Raw genomic sequence first — 16,764 nt, 5'->3', positions numbered from 1 at the left:
TTATTTTTAAATCTTGGTCAGAGGCAAGGGTCAGCTTTGCACTACTTAAATTCCCTTTTAAGCAACATTTGATTTGAATTCTCTCTGAAAGTCTTTGCAGTCAGTTTTAATTCATAATGATTTTTCTGTAATTTGTACACAAGCCTCTACTTGCCAGGTTGAATGAATCCTAAGGCCTATTCTATGTAAATTTATTCTTCTAATTTGACAAATACAGAAAACACTCTTTACATCCAGATGGTCAATTTCTATCCCTCTGGCACTATGCCTAAAAAAGTCCTAATTAAAGTATTTTCATAATCTCATGGTAGTCCTCTCCATATTTCTGAGAATATCCCTTGACTACTACTCTGAAGAACAGAACTTCCCCATATGTACTGCATTTGGTCTTAAAGATCCATCTGCACTCATACTAGAATAGAATAGAATAGAATAGAATTTTTTATTGGCCAAGTGTGATTGGACACACAAGGAATTTGTCTTGGTGCATATGCTCTCAGTGTACATAAAAGAAAAGATACGTTCATCAAGGTACAACATTTACAACACAATTGATGATCAATATAGCAATATAAATCATAAGGATTGCCAGCAACAAGTTATAGTCATACAGTCATAAGTGGAAAGAGATTGGTGATGGGAACTATGAAACGATTAATAGTAGTGCAGATTCAGTAAATAGTCTGACAGTGTTGAGGGAATTATTTGTTTAGCAGAGTGATGGCCTTCGGGAAAAAACTGTTCTTGTGTCTAGTTGTTCTGGTGTGCAGTGCTCTATAGCGTCGTTTTGAGGGTAGGAGTTGAAACAGTTTATGTCCAGGATGCGAGGGATCTGCAAATATTTTCACGGCCCTCTTCTTGATTCGTGCAGTATACAGGTCCTCAATGGAAGGCAAGTTGGTAGCAATTATTTTTCTGCAGTTCTAATTATCCTCTGAAGTCTGTGTTTTTCTTGTTGGGTTGCAGAACCGAACCAGACAGTTATAGAGGTGCAAATGACAGACTCAATAATTCCTCTGTAGAATTGGATCAGCAGCTCCTTGAGCAGTTTGAGCTTACTGAGTTGGCGCAGAAAGAACATTCTTTGTTGTCCTTTTTTAATGATGTTTTTGATGTTAGCTGTCCATTTGAGATCGTGCGATATGATAGAACCCAGAAATTTGAAGGTTTCTACTGTTGATACTGTGTTGTCAAGTATTGTGAGAGGTGGAAGTATGGAAGGGTTTTTCCTAAAGTCTACCACCATTTCTACGGTTTTGTGTGTTCAGTTCCAGATTGTTTTGGTTGCACCACAAGGCTAGTCGTTCGACCTCTCGTCTATATGCGGATTCGTCATTGTCTCGAATGAGACCAATCACTGTTGTGTCATCTGCGAACTTCAGTAGCTTAACAAATGGATCATTGGAGATGCAGTCATTGGTATACAGAGAGAAGAGAAGTGGAGAGCACACAGCCTTGGGGGCCCCTGTGCTAATTGTACAGGTATTTGATGTGATCTTGCTTAGCTTCACCTGCTGCTTCCTGTTTGTTAGGAAGCTTGTGATCCACTTACAAGTCTGTTCCGTACCTGTAGCTGGTTTAGCTTAGTTAGAAGAATGTCTGGAATGATGGTATTGAATGCTGAACTAAAGTCTACAAAAAGGACCCTTGCATAGGTCTTTGGAGACTCAAGATGTTGTAGGATGTAGTGCAGAGCCATATTAACAGCATCATCTGTTGATCTATTTGCTCGGTATGCAAATTGCAAGGGGTCTAACAGCGGATCCGTGATGGATTTCAGGTAGGAAAGCACTAGCCTTTCAAAGGTTTTCATGACTACAGATGTTAGAGCAACTGGTCTGTAGTCATTCAGTTCCTTGATGGTGGGCTTCTTCGGCACTGGGATGATGGTAGAGCATTTGAAGCAAGAAGGAACATAGCACATCTCTAGTGATTTATTGAAAATATGGGTGAAGATGGGGGCCAATTGGTCAGCACAGACTTTTAAGCAAGAAGGAGTTATCTTGTCTGGGCCTGGAGCTTTTCCTGGCTTTTGTCTGTGAAATAGGTCCTGCACTTCCTTTTCTGTGATCACTCTTATGGTAGATAGTTCTACAAAATTAAATGTTGTCAAATTCCTTAACTGTAGAACACAACTAGTAAATCAAGATTCACAGACCTTTAAGTTTTAATGCTGAGAATTAGAGGTTAGAATACAGAATACATCCTGCCTGGGAAACCCAGAGTGTGATGGAGCCCATTAAATGGCTCGTGTGAGGTGCTGTCGCCAGGGTAGGGGTAATTTAGTGTATTAATTTATTATATGACTCTTCTTTTAGTATTTGTATTGTTTTTATATGGGGTTTTATATTCTGTAAGTCGCCTTGAATTGCCATGTGAAATAGGAGGCAATATAAATTCCATAAATACATACACACACACACACACACCTCAGATAGGAACACTTCAAATCACCTTTCTTCATTAAGATGCGGTCTTAATGAAACTCTTGAATTTTTTTTTCTCAGCCTGTTTGCATTACTGGCTAAGAATCAATTTCTTTGGTAAGCTTATAGCTATATCTCTTATATGCTGATTATTTGTGTTTAGAGATATACCTCGTCTCTGAGTCTCAGTGCAAGTATCTAAGTAATTTTTGTAAATAGATTCTAAATCTTCCCTTGCTTGCTTCTTTAAAATTTCTTGAATTCATAAGCTGGCAGCTTTTAAATATCTCTCAGGTTTGAGAACCTGACCCCAGCTTTGTTAGGTCTTTCATCAAATGTTGTACCTTGATGAACGTATCTTTTCTTTTATGTACACTGAGAGCATATGCACCAAGACAAATTCCTTGTGTGTCCAATCACACTTGGCCAATAAAATTCTATTCTATTCTATTCTTTATGAATGCTCTAGCTGTGGCTCATGCTGCTACTATAACTGCATTTGCCTTTCCCAGTCAGCACCACATCAGCTGGTTCTTCTAAGTTCCCTTCTGAAAATATGATGCTGGTTTGAAACCAGAAACTGGAAATAAACATTATAGTATTGTCTGCTGATAGCTGTTAAGTTCAGAGCCTGACATTTTAGGTGGCCTTACTCGCTCATCAAAGAAAGCAATACTATTGTAATCTTGCATTTGTCCTCTTGTACCCTTTTTTGCTAGATACTAATCAATACAGCTTTTTATTTTTGGAAACATAAGTATAAACTATAAGATCCAAATGTATAGGTAAATTGATTTTCTGTGGAAGCACAGTTCATAAGGTTTGTCTTTCATACCTTTAGTAGGTAGCCCCTGTCAATGACTATTAGCTGTTGAAATCATGTTATTACCTAGATTCCATCAACTAACATAGTTTTGAACCTATCCAACAAAAAATGTTTATTCTTTCTATAAACCCATTTCTGATGCAAAGGGGACAGTTCGCCCATGCATAATCCCGTTTTCCTTTATATAACCAGACATCTGTCCATTCATAAATTCTGTCCCATTATGAGAATAGAAAATCTGTGGCTTTCTTTCTAATTTATTTTCTACATAAGCCACAAAGAATCTGAATTTGCAGGTCACTTTATGCCTTATTAACAGCAAACAAAAATAAGATCCTTCATCCAAGAAAATTACAAGTGTAAAAAAAAAAATACAAATTACAAAATGCCTGCTTCTGTCTTTGATCCAAGAAGAACAGAAGTCAGTATGGATTTCTCTACCCACTGAAAATTGCTATTACGCTGCATTTTCAGAATTACTTTCGTACTACGTGATTCATCAACACACAGAGTTATGTTGATTGCATATTTGTAATTTGCAATTTTGAGATTTATTGTCAGTTGTTCCTCTGCATCTACTGTACCTGATTTTTTGTAAATTCCTACAATCTAACTGTGTATTCCAAGATTTAATACAATCTTTCCCTTCGCACTGCTCTACTAGGTCTGGAAGCTGGGATGGTTTTCTATTAACACAGAATTTACAACTCTCTGGGGAATCTACTCTGAAAAGTCCAGTTTCCAGTAATTTTCTTTCCAACAGCAGATCTCCATTCTTACTTGTTAACAATCCCCGTCAACACATTCAACTCTATGTCTCTTCCTGACTGGGTAACACATAATACAGTGGAGCCTAAATCTAGAAAAGTTCATTGCATCTTTAACATGTCAATCAATTGGCTCTTCATCACTAGTCTTCGTTTTATTACAAACTTCCAAATTCCTTTCAAACTTATGGGTTTTTTTTATTTGCTACTACAATCTGTTCTTTGAGCTTGTATCAATAACAACAAAGAAATCTTTATTTCAAAATGTTGGAATAGTTGCTCTGCCAGCCAGAGTTCAAATCACCACCCCTTTTAGTAGCTCTGGCAGCAAGACATCGTTGAGACATCTCCTTTGTCCCATAATAGATCTCTCTCTCTCTCTCTCTCTCTCTCTCTCTCTCTCTCTCTCTCTCCCTCCCTCCCTCCCTCCCTCCCTCCCTCCCCCTCTCTCTTTCCCTCCTCCCCCCCTCCACACACATACACATCCCTTTGGGAGGGAGGGAGGGAGGGAGGGAGGGGGGGGAAGATAGGAAGGAAGGAAGGAAGGAAGGAAGGAAGGAAGGAAGGAAGGAAGGAAGGAAAGTAGGTAGGTTCTTTAGCCTTCCATCCTCACTACTTCTCCCTTCATTTACACTTCTAAAGACCTGCCCAAAACTTTCATCTCTTTGGAGGTAAGATGGCCTCTTGAGGGATTTGCTTTTGCAGATAAAACAAAAACTATTTAGCTCTGAAAACAGAGGCTTTTACTTCCAAAGTGCATTTTTCTATCCCATTAGGGGTTCATACTCACGTATTTTGGATATTATGTGATCCAAAGTTTAAATGAAGCATTGCTTGTTTCAGCACACTGTAGCAGAGACAGCAGAAGGAAAGCAACGTAATTTCTTACAATTTCACTATTTCTAAACAGCTTCCAAATATCAAACATTTGACAGACATGGACTGACTGACATGTTTGCACCATTCTGTATTCTTAACAGTAACAGAGTTGGAAGGGATCTTGGAGGTCATCTAGTCCAACCCACTGCTCACGCAGGAGATCTGTACTAGGGATTTGAACCACCGAACTGCCGGCCTTTCTGATCAACAAGCTCAGAAAAGCGCATTCTTCCCATTAGATACAGACTAAAGTTTATAGCCTCTGGATGGTACAGTCTGTTAATTTGTCCCTAACATTGTTCAGATATCTCAATTCCCTGGCATAGGCACTGGGATATAGTTATTTACATATCCTAAGATATATACACAGACTTTCTAATTTGGCCTACTAATTCTCTTTGCTACTCATTTTCAGAAAGTCTTTACATTTCCAAAATTTGCCGTAATTGACAGGTTTCTAAGGATTGTTGCATACGATAGTCTCCCCTATAAATAGAGACCCTAAAAATAGCCTCCCTATTTTTATTTGAAAATAAAAAGTGCCTGGAACAGATCACATCTTTCACACATTGTTGTGTAGGCTATATCACTGCTGGTGCTCTCTGAGCTTGGTTGTTGTCTTGTAGACATTTCATTACCCAAACTAGGTAACATCATCAGTGCTAGGAAGGAAGCATCAAGGACCCCTCATTTCAGCCCTGAGCTACAAATATTCTCCTTTATTGTCACCACGTCACTGTTGTCAGAGGTGAAAAAGTAAAATAAAACAGTAATAATAATCCCTTAAGCAACAAAAACAAATCCTATTTTGTTTCTCTATATGAACTCTCCCAATCCTGGGATCTCTGGACATTTTTATAATCCTTTACTTATGATTCACCAATAACTCACAACTTGGAAGCTATTTCAGCCAAAATAAACCTATGGAATACTTGAATTTAGCTAGAGCCCTTGTTAAGAGAATGTGCTACATTGCTTGTACTTGTGCTACATAAGGAGAACCCAGAGTAATTAAGCACAGAGTTTGTTTTTTAAAAAATGAAACACTCAATAAAATTCTTGGATTGAAAACATAAGTTTAGCCCAATTATTATCAGTGAAGTAAAAACAATACATGAAAATTAAATGCTTCACTTCTACAATACCTACTTACTCTTGAAGTGTGAAGCTGGGGGGAGGGGGTGGGGACATGGAAATGGGAAGCTTGCTTTTGTTTTTTAAACAGATTCATTTAACTAACCATAGTCCAAATAGAAACAAGCAAAGGGAGAGCTTACGGAAAACCTATCTCCTTATCCATCTCCCAGCATTTGGTCTTGTGGTCAAAACAACTCGTAGAAGCAAAGAGATGGTGCACTCTCTTGTATAATGTTTATGGAGGAAGTAAACAACTATGAGGGAAATAGTTTTCAATCCTCTAGCCTTAGGCTGCACAATTCTATTGTATAATGCAGAGGTCTTCAAACTTGGCAGCTTTAAGACTTTTGGACTTCAACTCCCAGAATTCTCCAGCCAGCATAGTGAATTCTGGGAGTTGAAGTCCACAAGTCTTAAAGCTGCCAAGTTTAAAGACCTCTGCTATAATGCAACCTACATACAGTAGTGGGATTTATGTTGAACTAGATATAGACAGGATTATGGTGTTACTATCTCTACAAATCTTCCAAACCCCAGTTAAGTGCAATCCAGATGTGCTAAATTACTGTTTCTGTCATCCCCAGACAACAAAGGATATAATGTGTCTGGAGGTCATCACATTATGGGAAAACTCATTTCAAAAATATCACACAGAAAATCTGTCTCTTTCATACAAGGTATATCTATCTTTTTATTTCTGAAAATAATTTTGGAGATGTAGATAAATTTAACTGTTAAGAGTGCTGCAAAATATGGGCCTTACTGTGCCATGTAACTAGTTAGCATATGATACATATTTTCTATTTGTTCTTACATTCAAGTAATTGCCTTTTCTACAGCTTATTCTAATCATTTTTAAAGTTAGGAATTATGGATGAAATAAATAAATGAAATACTCTTTTCCAAAATGTACAAATCCATAAGATATTTGAAGACATTTACGTATAAACAAACCTACAAACGATGTGCCTGTTACCTTCTTACCAATGATAGGAGAAACATAAGCTACAGTGACCCAAATGCTTGTCCATGCAGAATGATGTATTACTTTACTTCCTTCACTGCTTTTTCCAGTCAGTGACATATTACAGTAGTTTAGCAGATGCCCTGCTATCTTTTCTACTGGGATTCAGGTTTCCCTGCAATCTGGCCTAAAAACATGCTTTAGGTTGTCCTAACCCCATTTAAGAAGTGTTACTAAGAACTTTCTATTATATTCTTCAACTAGATATCTTAATCACATTTTCTGCATAAATCAGAAAATTAGTTTTTGTACAAACAAGATAGATGTTGTAAATATTATCCATTGAATGGTCTAAATTGACAATATTCAGACAAGTCAAATAGTTTGAATACTTCTGTAGAAAATAAAATAAAATGCTTTGAGTACCTTGGCTACAAGAAACTTGTAGTTTCAGACTCTATTCCTTATAATCACCAAAGGGTGCCAAGATTAGGTAGGATGGCAATCCACAATGACCACTACCAACCAGTCAATTTGCAAAAGAACTGACTAAAGGAATTTTAAAGACATATTTGAAAGTTTTCCAATAGATTATATTTAGTAGACTGGATCAAGAGATTTCAATAAGAAAAAATTACATCTTTAGGTAGTTAAATAAATCTTTTGTTAACCTCAGGAGCAAATAAAGGAAATTATCTGCATTTCTTTCATTAGTACTTACTTTAACAAATTAAAAGCACTTAACACTTTAACACAGCAGGTTCAGAAGAGAAGTCCAGCCAGGTAGTATGTATTACACTCTTCACTAGGGAGTATTTTTATGTTTTTAAAAAATGTTAAAATCTTTCTGAAACACAACCAAATGTGAAACTTATAATGCTTGCATCAAAGCATATAATATACACAGCTCAGTGGTAAATATTAAGTTTATTATAATATTACCCTGCAAGAAAACTACATTCCGAAAAATCCATAACAGGAACAATCTTAAGTCATAAAAAATTAAACAACTGATCATAGTCCCAGAAGGCAAGAACAAACTTCGCCCCAAAATTTTAAATGTACTTTAGGTATACATCAAAGGTCAAAGAGAAGAAAATACCCACTGCACATTTATGCAATCTCAAAAGCTTTAGCAACACTTTTGTGAAACGTAATACATACACACACATCTGTATTCTGCTAGCAAAATACCGCACTACACACATGCAACCCACATGCCTTCCTACATAAACTTTAGCCACAAAGTTAACAACCACATAAATTCTAACTTCCCCATAGCAAAGTAAAATAAAAAATTAGTGATAATTTAGCAGGCAAACTGGCTGGCATGAACCTGCAACCATCTTTATATTCTATCTAGCCAAGTACTTAACTGCTTTCTTCTCAACACTCAACTGCCACATCATCCCATTTAATCTAAGCCAACAGCATCAGGAATATGACTGCTGCTTTATGTTAGCTAAGTTGCACAAAAGCAGTCCAGCCGTGGGCCACAAACAGATCAACTGTCACACTTAGAATAGGCAAAGCACTCAAAACAATACCACTTGGAAAAACCGTATGATTTGTTCTGACCATGAAACAAAACTGCTTCTGAGCTTGGAATATAGTCTGCTGAAAGGTATACTTCGCTGCTTTTGGCAACTCCTTTTACCAGGAGTCAAAAAAGTTGCCATAGCTTGTTGGAAAGTGGCTCTTCCTGCAAAGGAGTTACCTATCACAGCCTTGATTCTGTCAACACTATAGCTTAAGTACACCCTTAGCAGAAGAAGCAATAGACAGACAGCGAAAGGAGCTAGTAGAGAAAAATAATGGCATTCATGGCTTTTCCTCCTCCACACACACACACATTTCTCTTAAATCTGCTTCACTGAGTATTTGAGTAAAGCTAAAATGTAGGATTAAACATAATAATTTTATTCCGGTCTGGTTTTTTAGTTAAATTAATCAGAAAAACATTTAATGATCAATTCTTCCAAAGGTCAGGGTTTTTTTTCAGTCTTTTCCTTCCTATTATTTTATTGAACAAATTGTAATTATGGTCATAAATAAATCCTATTCCCCGCTCCTTCTATATACTTGTTTAAAATACACATACAATTGAGATATAATAGATGCATCTCAAAAAAACAGCTTTCTGAATATAATTATAGAAAGGTCCCACATGCTTTGGCAATAAGTCTACAAAATATGACTGGCGGAGTATGACTATCATGACTAGACATCTTTTTTGAAGAACAAGACAATCCAGTGCTGGACTTGAAAAAACTGAGTATAGCAATATTGTGCTATAAAGTAGTGAATGAGACTAGTTAGTCAACCCAAAAATGAAAAGCTGTCCTGCTATCTAAAACAGAGATCATCATGGGGGAAAACTTTATCAACAGCACCTTTTCAACCTGTTGCCAGATAGAATCAATGGGACTTTTATACTAAAATGCCTAGAAGCCACCAAGTCAGGAAACATTGCTCTACAAAAGGCAATAGGCTAAGGGACTTGTCTCATTGCTAATTATTTTTTAGCCAGCCTGTTGCATACTTGATTGTTAGAAAAATCCACCTAACACACTGCAAGCACTTATGTTTTTAGACTCATACACACTGAGACATTTTGATATCTTGAGAGCTTTCAATTTTGTCCTAGAAACATAACTAAAAAGGTATAGTGTTATTTTTTTCTGATAAAAACTTTTATAAATTTCTTGAAAATTACAAATGCTATGCTATTTAAGGTTAACTTTCCTTTTGAATCTGCAAGTATATTGTCATCAAAACATTGAATGATTATACCGAATTTCCCCTAGCAAACACACAGCAGAATCCAATATGTGATGCTAACAGGAAAAGGAACAACAGAATAGAGAATTGTGTGATTCATACTATTTTTCCATAATATAATTTTTGTAGATATCTAAGCAACAATTAATATATTGTACATGTTAAAAGTATACAATTAAATGCCCAATTTCATATCCAGCAATTCAAACCAGTTTTGCAATCCTTTCAAGTCCAAATTTATCCAACTATAAGGCAATCATTATCACACATATTACAGATGCGTTAAGACACAATGATTCACTTAAGATCAAGACTTCATAGAAGGAGCAACATTTAAAGGGTGTCAGACTTGCACTGTCACGTTGCTATCATGTGACAAATCGTGTTTATCCCCTTCACAGAGCTGGGGTGGGCATGGCCTGTGCCCGACGCATCTGGCCCATGGGCCACCAGTTTGACACCCCTGATTTATAAGATGTCCTAGTCTAAAGTTCATTCTATTAACTATTTACTATAATAATTCTATTATTTTAACAGGTCTTTTAAACTGAAGAATCAATACAAGAGAAAATACATGTAGGCCTGGGTTGAACTATGGCATTCTTGATGCTCTCTTGGTTGCTTGGTTGCCTGTTTGCAGTCATTTAATTACCCAACTAACTCCTTGGTAGTTCCTTTATTAAAGGTAAAGGTAAACATTTCCCCTGTCTAGTTGTTTCAGATTCTAGGGGAGGTGCTCATCTCCATTTCTTAGCTAAGGGAGGCAGTATTTTTGTGGACATGTGGTCAATATGACCTATATGCCGAGGCAATGATGTTACCTTCCCACTGAAATGGTACCTATTTATCTACTCACATTTGCATGCTTTCAAACTGCTAAGTGGGCAGGAGCTGAGGCAAGAATGGGAGTTCACCCGCATTGCGCGATGCTCAGGTCTCAAACCCGGGCTGTCAGGTTTCCAACAAAGCTCAGCGTCTTTAATTGCTGAGCCATCGTGCCCTGTTCTTTTATTAGAGTATTGTTTTCTGCTAGCAAGTGAACAATCAAATAGACAAACAATCAAGCAGGCAAACAATACCCTAATCAAGGAACTACCACCACTCCAACCAATACTGGCAGAACAAGCTACTAAATATAAGCAGGGAGGAAACCGCACTTACTTAGGCCTGTTGATGTTACCTAGTCAAGTAATGAAATGTCTGCAAGAAACAAGCTCAGAGAGCACCAAGGACTCCACAAATTGAGATATTCCAGAAATTTTACTTTTTATTAGATTAACTAATCTATTCTTTTCTGATTATTTGATAGTTACAATTATTTTCACATATCTCTTTAAGTTTATTTTAAGAAAAATTTGACCAAAAAAATGGAGGATTTATACCAGTATTTTCTTCTGTGCACAATACACACAGGGAAATGTATATTAAAACTCTCTTGTTTTTACAACCAACCTATATGGACATTCAAAAAGGCAGCTTTGTAGTATAATATACTCCCTTCTTCCTTTTACTGTGGGAAGCTGCTCTAGATCAAAGCATTTAACAAATAAAAGTTAGAACTTGATTAGAAGCTGTAAGGAGTAAAGAAAAATAATCTACAGGAATGTCCCAACAAGTTGTCAAAAGCTACACTTCAAAAGATATCCAACAAATGCTGTTGATTTTTTCCTCCACACTGCTGACAATTTAAACAGAAGATTCTACAATTTTGTAATGGGGGTGGGAGAGAGATAGATAAACCAAATCAATTTAGGCTTCCCACAAGCAATGTTTTAGCACTGTTAATATAACTAGACATAGACCCTTGAAGGGGGAAAAATGACAAACCCTAAGGGATGGCATTAGTAAAAAGATTAGACATGGCTTTGGGCTGTACTTTTAAATCTCCATTCATGCCACACAGCATGAGCATCCTTAGCCCCCATATCGCCTTTCTAGCTATATAAATAACTAAATATTTATGTGAAAATATCTATAGACCCCTCACATCCTGGACATAAATTGTTTCTACCCTCAAAAAGATGCTATAAAGCACTGTACACCAGAACAACTAGACACAAGGACAGTTTTTTCCCCTAATGCCATCACTCTGCTTAACAACTAATTCCCACAACACTATCAAATAATTTACTAAGACTATTACTATTATTCTTCTTCCTTACTAGTATCTATCTCTTCCCACTTACTACTATAATCATGTTGCTTTGTATCTTTCAATTTATATTGTTTTTGTTTCCTAGTACGATTTGATAGCTTATTAGTAAACTTGACTATCATTTGGTAGCTTATAAGTAACCTTGACTATCACTAAGTGTTGTATCTTTTTATTCTCGGTGAATGTATTTTATTCTCCTTTCTGTACACTGAGAGCATATGCACCTAAGACAAATTCCTTGTGTGCCCAATCACACTTGGCCAATAAAGAATTCTATTCTGTTCTAAATAAAAAGCTATACCCAGTGTGTACCTACATGCACACAACCTCCACCACACCCCTTTTTACTATTTCTTGACAGGCTGCCGCAGGTTCATCTCCCAATCAGATTTTCCCACAGGGAAGGAGGAGTAGGGGGCCAATACTAGCAGCTTTCCCCCCCCCTCTTACTCCGTTCAAACGTTTTACTTTCAGCTCCGCAGGGTTCAATCCCCCTTCAAAAAACCCCGAGGAAACGGCCCTATCAAACCACCGCCGCCCACCCTCTTCCGAAGCCACCATCTCCGACAGACGCTTCTAACATCTCAGCTTCCTCTGGAAGGAAGCCGCGCAGCAGCCCAGGCCCGAGACCGGAGGCCCATATAACCCACGCCCGTTTCTCTTCCCGCCGCCCACCACCACCACCACCACCGTCGCCTACCGGAGGCTTTCCCTCGACCCACACTCACTGGCCAGCCGGGGTCCGTCCAGCCCCCCGCCGCCGCCTGCTCCTCCTCCCAGCAGCTCGGGGGGTTTCTTAGGCCCCGCTCCAGGCGCCGCTACCCCGTGTCCCGGGTAGCCAGCGCTACCGCCGTGCCCCGGCGAGGCGGCCACGGCGACGGAAGGAGCAGCGGGGCCAGGAGGGAGCCCAAGCGGAAGCCCACCGAGGGCGACCGGCGGCGGAGGGCCGGGACAGGCGGCGGAAGCTCCGCCGGGCTCCTCGTGCAGGAACTGGCATTCCTCGCCGTAAAAGCACGTCTTGTCCTTGGCGTAGTAGCGGCAGAACTTGAGCTTCAGCCCGCCGGGGACCGACGCCACCGACGCCGGAACTCCCGGCCCGGGGGGCGGCCCTACTACCGCCGCGGCGGGGGCCACCGGAGAGGAGCAGGGGAGGCCGCCACTGTTCATGGCGGCGACGGCTGCTACAGCAGCAGCAGAAGCAGCAGCGAGGCCGCCTCAGAAGGCACGGCCGCTGCCGGCCACCGCCGCACCATGGGAGGCAGGCGGGGAGCGGGCGCAGCAGCCGTCCCACGGCCGCCGCTGTCACTGCCGGAGTTCCGGGAACGAAGGAGGACAAGGGAGGAAAGGGGGAGGGCGCTTGTGCTTCTCTTAAAGGGGTCAAGCGAGCCCGGCGGGGGAGAAGAGGCTAAAGGAGAGCCGTGGGAGGGAGGGGGGGAATGGGGGCCTTCCGTCAGGCGCTGAAAGGTCCCGGAGGCAGCGGCAACGGCGGGATTGTTTATTCCATTTTCCTCTTCCTGAGCTGTCTCCTCAATGCGCCTGCGCCACAGTGAGGCCCTCTGGGTAATCTAGGCCCGGAGGAAGCGAAGGGGCTGATGGAGGCCTGGCTCAGCTCCGGCGGGTGGGGCGGCGGTGGGAGCCAGGGAGCGGGCGTTTGGTTGCGGTAAACTCCGTCTACTTTTTGCCTTTCACGGCCGGGAAAGAAGCGCAGCGGCTTTCCTAAACCTTTTCCTGTATATATATAGATCCTCTCCCCCCGCACCGTAGTGTATAGATGAATATGGAATATTTGTATCGTCGAGATACATACACATTCACATAAACCGTACTCGTTTCTCTTACAAGAGTGCAATCCTCTTCGGTTTTATATGGAAATAAATCTGATGGCGAACAGTGAGGCTTGGTTGCACATATGTACCTCGCAATGCCATCCTCCACAGCCTGCTCAAAATTAAATGAATGCTACCTAAAAGTACTTTAAAAAAACAAACTTCGCTCCTATAGTTATTCTGAACATTGCTTTTGCTTGAGAACTTCCTCCCCACACACACAAATATTGATTTTTTTGTTCAAGCCACAGTTCTTAGAGCAGGGATCAGTTAATTATATAAAAAAAAGTTGGTGTGTACATTTTAAAAATATGAAAGGCATAAATATAATTTTGAAAACCTGGGTAAAAAAGATTAATGGGAAAACACTCCTTTGAAATAAGGACGTGACAAGAAAAGGCTGAGTATCCTTCCCCCCCACCCCCTCCATCATTCTTGGGATACCCTTTTTCAGGCTGGTACATGTGGATTTAATTATAAATACTTGCCCAAGGTAGGTTGATAGCTCCTGAATGGACTCTCAAAAAGATAATAAATCTGGCCATCTTTTTGTAAAACATATTGGGTACACGTACCTGATTTTTGTGTAATGGATGAAAGGAATAAAGTTAGCACATGTATACAATACTGCCTTTCTAAATGTTACATCTCAATATAATAAATACATTCATGAGGTAATACATTAATAGCAGTCCATCAAATAGATTCATTTAAATATAATTAAGAAGAACCAACAAATCAATTATTTATTATTTATTTATTTATTATATTTGTATACCGCCCTTCTCCCGAAGGACTCAGGGCGGTTCACAGCCAATAAAAAAAACAATACATAGAATACAAATTAAAAACTATATAAAAAACTGATTCAATAACGGCCTAAAAATTTAGATACAATTTAAAACCCCATTTAAAACCCCCAATTAAAACCCATAAATTTAAAAAACTAACCCAGTCCTGCGCAGATGAATAAATGCGTTTTAAGCTCGCGACGAAAGGTTCACATAATACACATAATTACCATTAGTTTAGTCAGCTCAGGAACATGAAACAAATCCTTTGGAAAGAAGAATATAAAAATAATGATAAAACCAATTCAAAAATAAAGTATCTCCCAATAAACCACAAAATAACCAAATATGCAGGAAAGTTCTTTAATTACATTAATATTAGTCATCCTCAAGTTCTTGGATATTCTAAAATACTGAATAAAAAAAAGGATAGTTACTGAAATACAATTCTTAATGTTTCAACTGTCAGTTTTCATCGTTACTGTTATAAATATTATAGCTATGAAATCAACAGAAAAGCAATACTGTCCCAGGAAGAAGTATTTTTTTCTATTTATTGTTTACAACCTGATTGAACCCTAAATGTATACCAGATGTCCAGTTTGAGTAGGCTTAGAAAATCAATTTAAGTTTGAGCAAAATGATAAAATTATTTATTTGTTAATTTGTTTATAAGAATTTTTGTGGCCGCACACTCACTCTCAGTGACCTTGGGCAGCTTACAAAAATAAAACACAATATACAATCAGTAAAACAATCAATCCACCTACCCTCTGACAACAATCAGATAAGTGACTTGATGGACTCCATCCAACTCGGTTCCCCAGGCCTGTTGGCAAAACCAGGTCTTTAGGGCATCATGAAAGAGTGTCAAAGTAGGGGCCAATCTAATCTCCACAGGGATGATGTTCCAAAGGGAGGGAGCCACCTCAGAGAAGGCCTGACTTCTGGGTACTACCAGATATATCTCCTTGGGAGAGGGGACCCACAACATTCCCTGCCTTCCATTTGGGTCCGACAGGTGGATGTAACTGGGAGAAAACAGCCCTTCAGAGAACCTGGTCCCAAGCTATATATAAGAAGATACTAAAATGCATCATGTTATCTCCAAATTGGCACAAGTATACAATAAACCTAGATTAGATGATACACATTTTAAAATACTATGATAATTTCCTATGTTTCAATCAATCAAAGGCTGCTGACTGAAAAAGGTCTTGAAGTTGAAATGTTTATAAAATAGGTGCCAGGTGAGATTCCTTAGCAAAGCTATTTCACATTTAAGAATGACAGCTGGCTTTGTTTGAAGGAGCACTCAGAGCTTCTGTAGATTTTGAGGTATATGAAGATATTTATTTATATATCGCATTGAGTGACTGCCCATCTCCTTCATAGAGTGACAAATGGACAAAAACTAAAAGCTTAATAATCATAATCATAGTCATAATAAGGGATCGTAAGCCTGAAAAAGTGATTGAAAATGAGCATGCAAAACTACTGTGGGATTTCCGAATACAGACTGATAAAGTTTTGGGACACAATACCCTGGATATCACGATTGTGGAAAAGAAAAAAGTGTGGATAGTCGACATTGCTATAACTGGTGACAGCAGAATTGATGAGAAAAAACTTGAAAAAGTCACCAGATATCAAGATTTGAGAATCGAATTGCAGAGACACTGGCATAAACCAGTGCAGGTGGTTCTAGTGGTACTCGGCACACTGGGAGCTGTGCCTAAAGACCTAGGCAAGCACTTAAAAGCAATTGGCGCTGACAAGATCACCATTGGTCAGCTGCAGAAGGCCACCTTACTGGGATCTGCTCGCATAATTCGCGGATACATCACGCAGTCCTAAATGCTTGAGAAGTGTTCGACTAGTGATCTGTGATACGAAATCCAGTATAATTATCTTGTTTGCTGTGTATACTGTCATTTTGTATAATAGTAATAATAGTAATAATAGTAATAATAATAACAGATAAAACAAGAATAGAATAATCCAGAATTAAAAAAGGAAAGGGAGGGCCTTTAGAGCATTAACTAGTCCCATGTTATGTGTTTCTCTACAGATCCCAAGCAAACCAGATCATCAAGCATTCCTGAAAGGCCAGGACAGTGGAGACCTGCCTCACCTCTGGGGCAGGAATGTTCCAAATGGTTTTAAAAGGCTCTTTTCCTCAGCCCCACCAGTCACAATTCTCTGACTGATG

At 39.1% G+C, this 16,764-nt stretch overlaps 1 protein-coding gene across 4 annotated transcripts in view; it reads right to left on the bottom strand.

The window, feature by feature from the left end:
- Window positions 1–13,436, bottom strand: part of PAN3 (poly(A) specific ribonuclease subunit PAN3) — a 74,477-nt gene extending 61,041 nt beyond the window's left edge. For 2 of the 4 annotated variants that reach the window (XM_058186376.1, XM_058186378.1), the window contains exon 1: window positions 12,664–13,435. In XM_058186376.1, the coding sequence (XP_058042359.1) occupies window positions 12,664–13,102 (439 nt within the window). In that variant the 5' untranslated portion in view covers window positions 13,103–13,435. The other 2 variants (XM_058186377.1, XM_058186379.1) reach the window with 2 other exon arrangements.
- Between the last annotated feature and the right edge of the window lie 3,328 nt (window positions 13,437–16,764).

The sequence above is a fragment of the Ahaetulla prasina genome, chromosome 5 (genome assembly GCF_028640845.1).
Source record: "Ahaetulla prasina isolate Xishuangbanna chromosome 5, ASM2864084v1, whole genome shotgun sequence".
NCBI lineage: Eukaryota > Metazoa > Chordata > Lepidosauria > Squamata > Colubridae > Ahaetulla > Ahaetulla prasina.
Note: the sequence above shows the minus strand (reverse complement) of the source record. Positions and strands in the feature narration are given on the sequence as shown.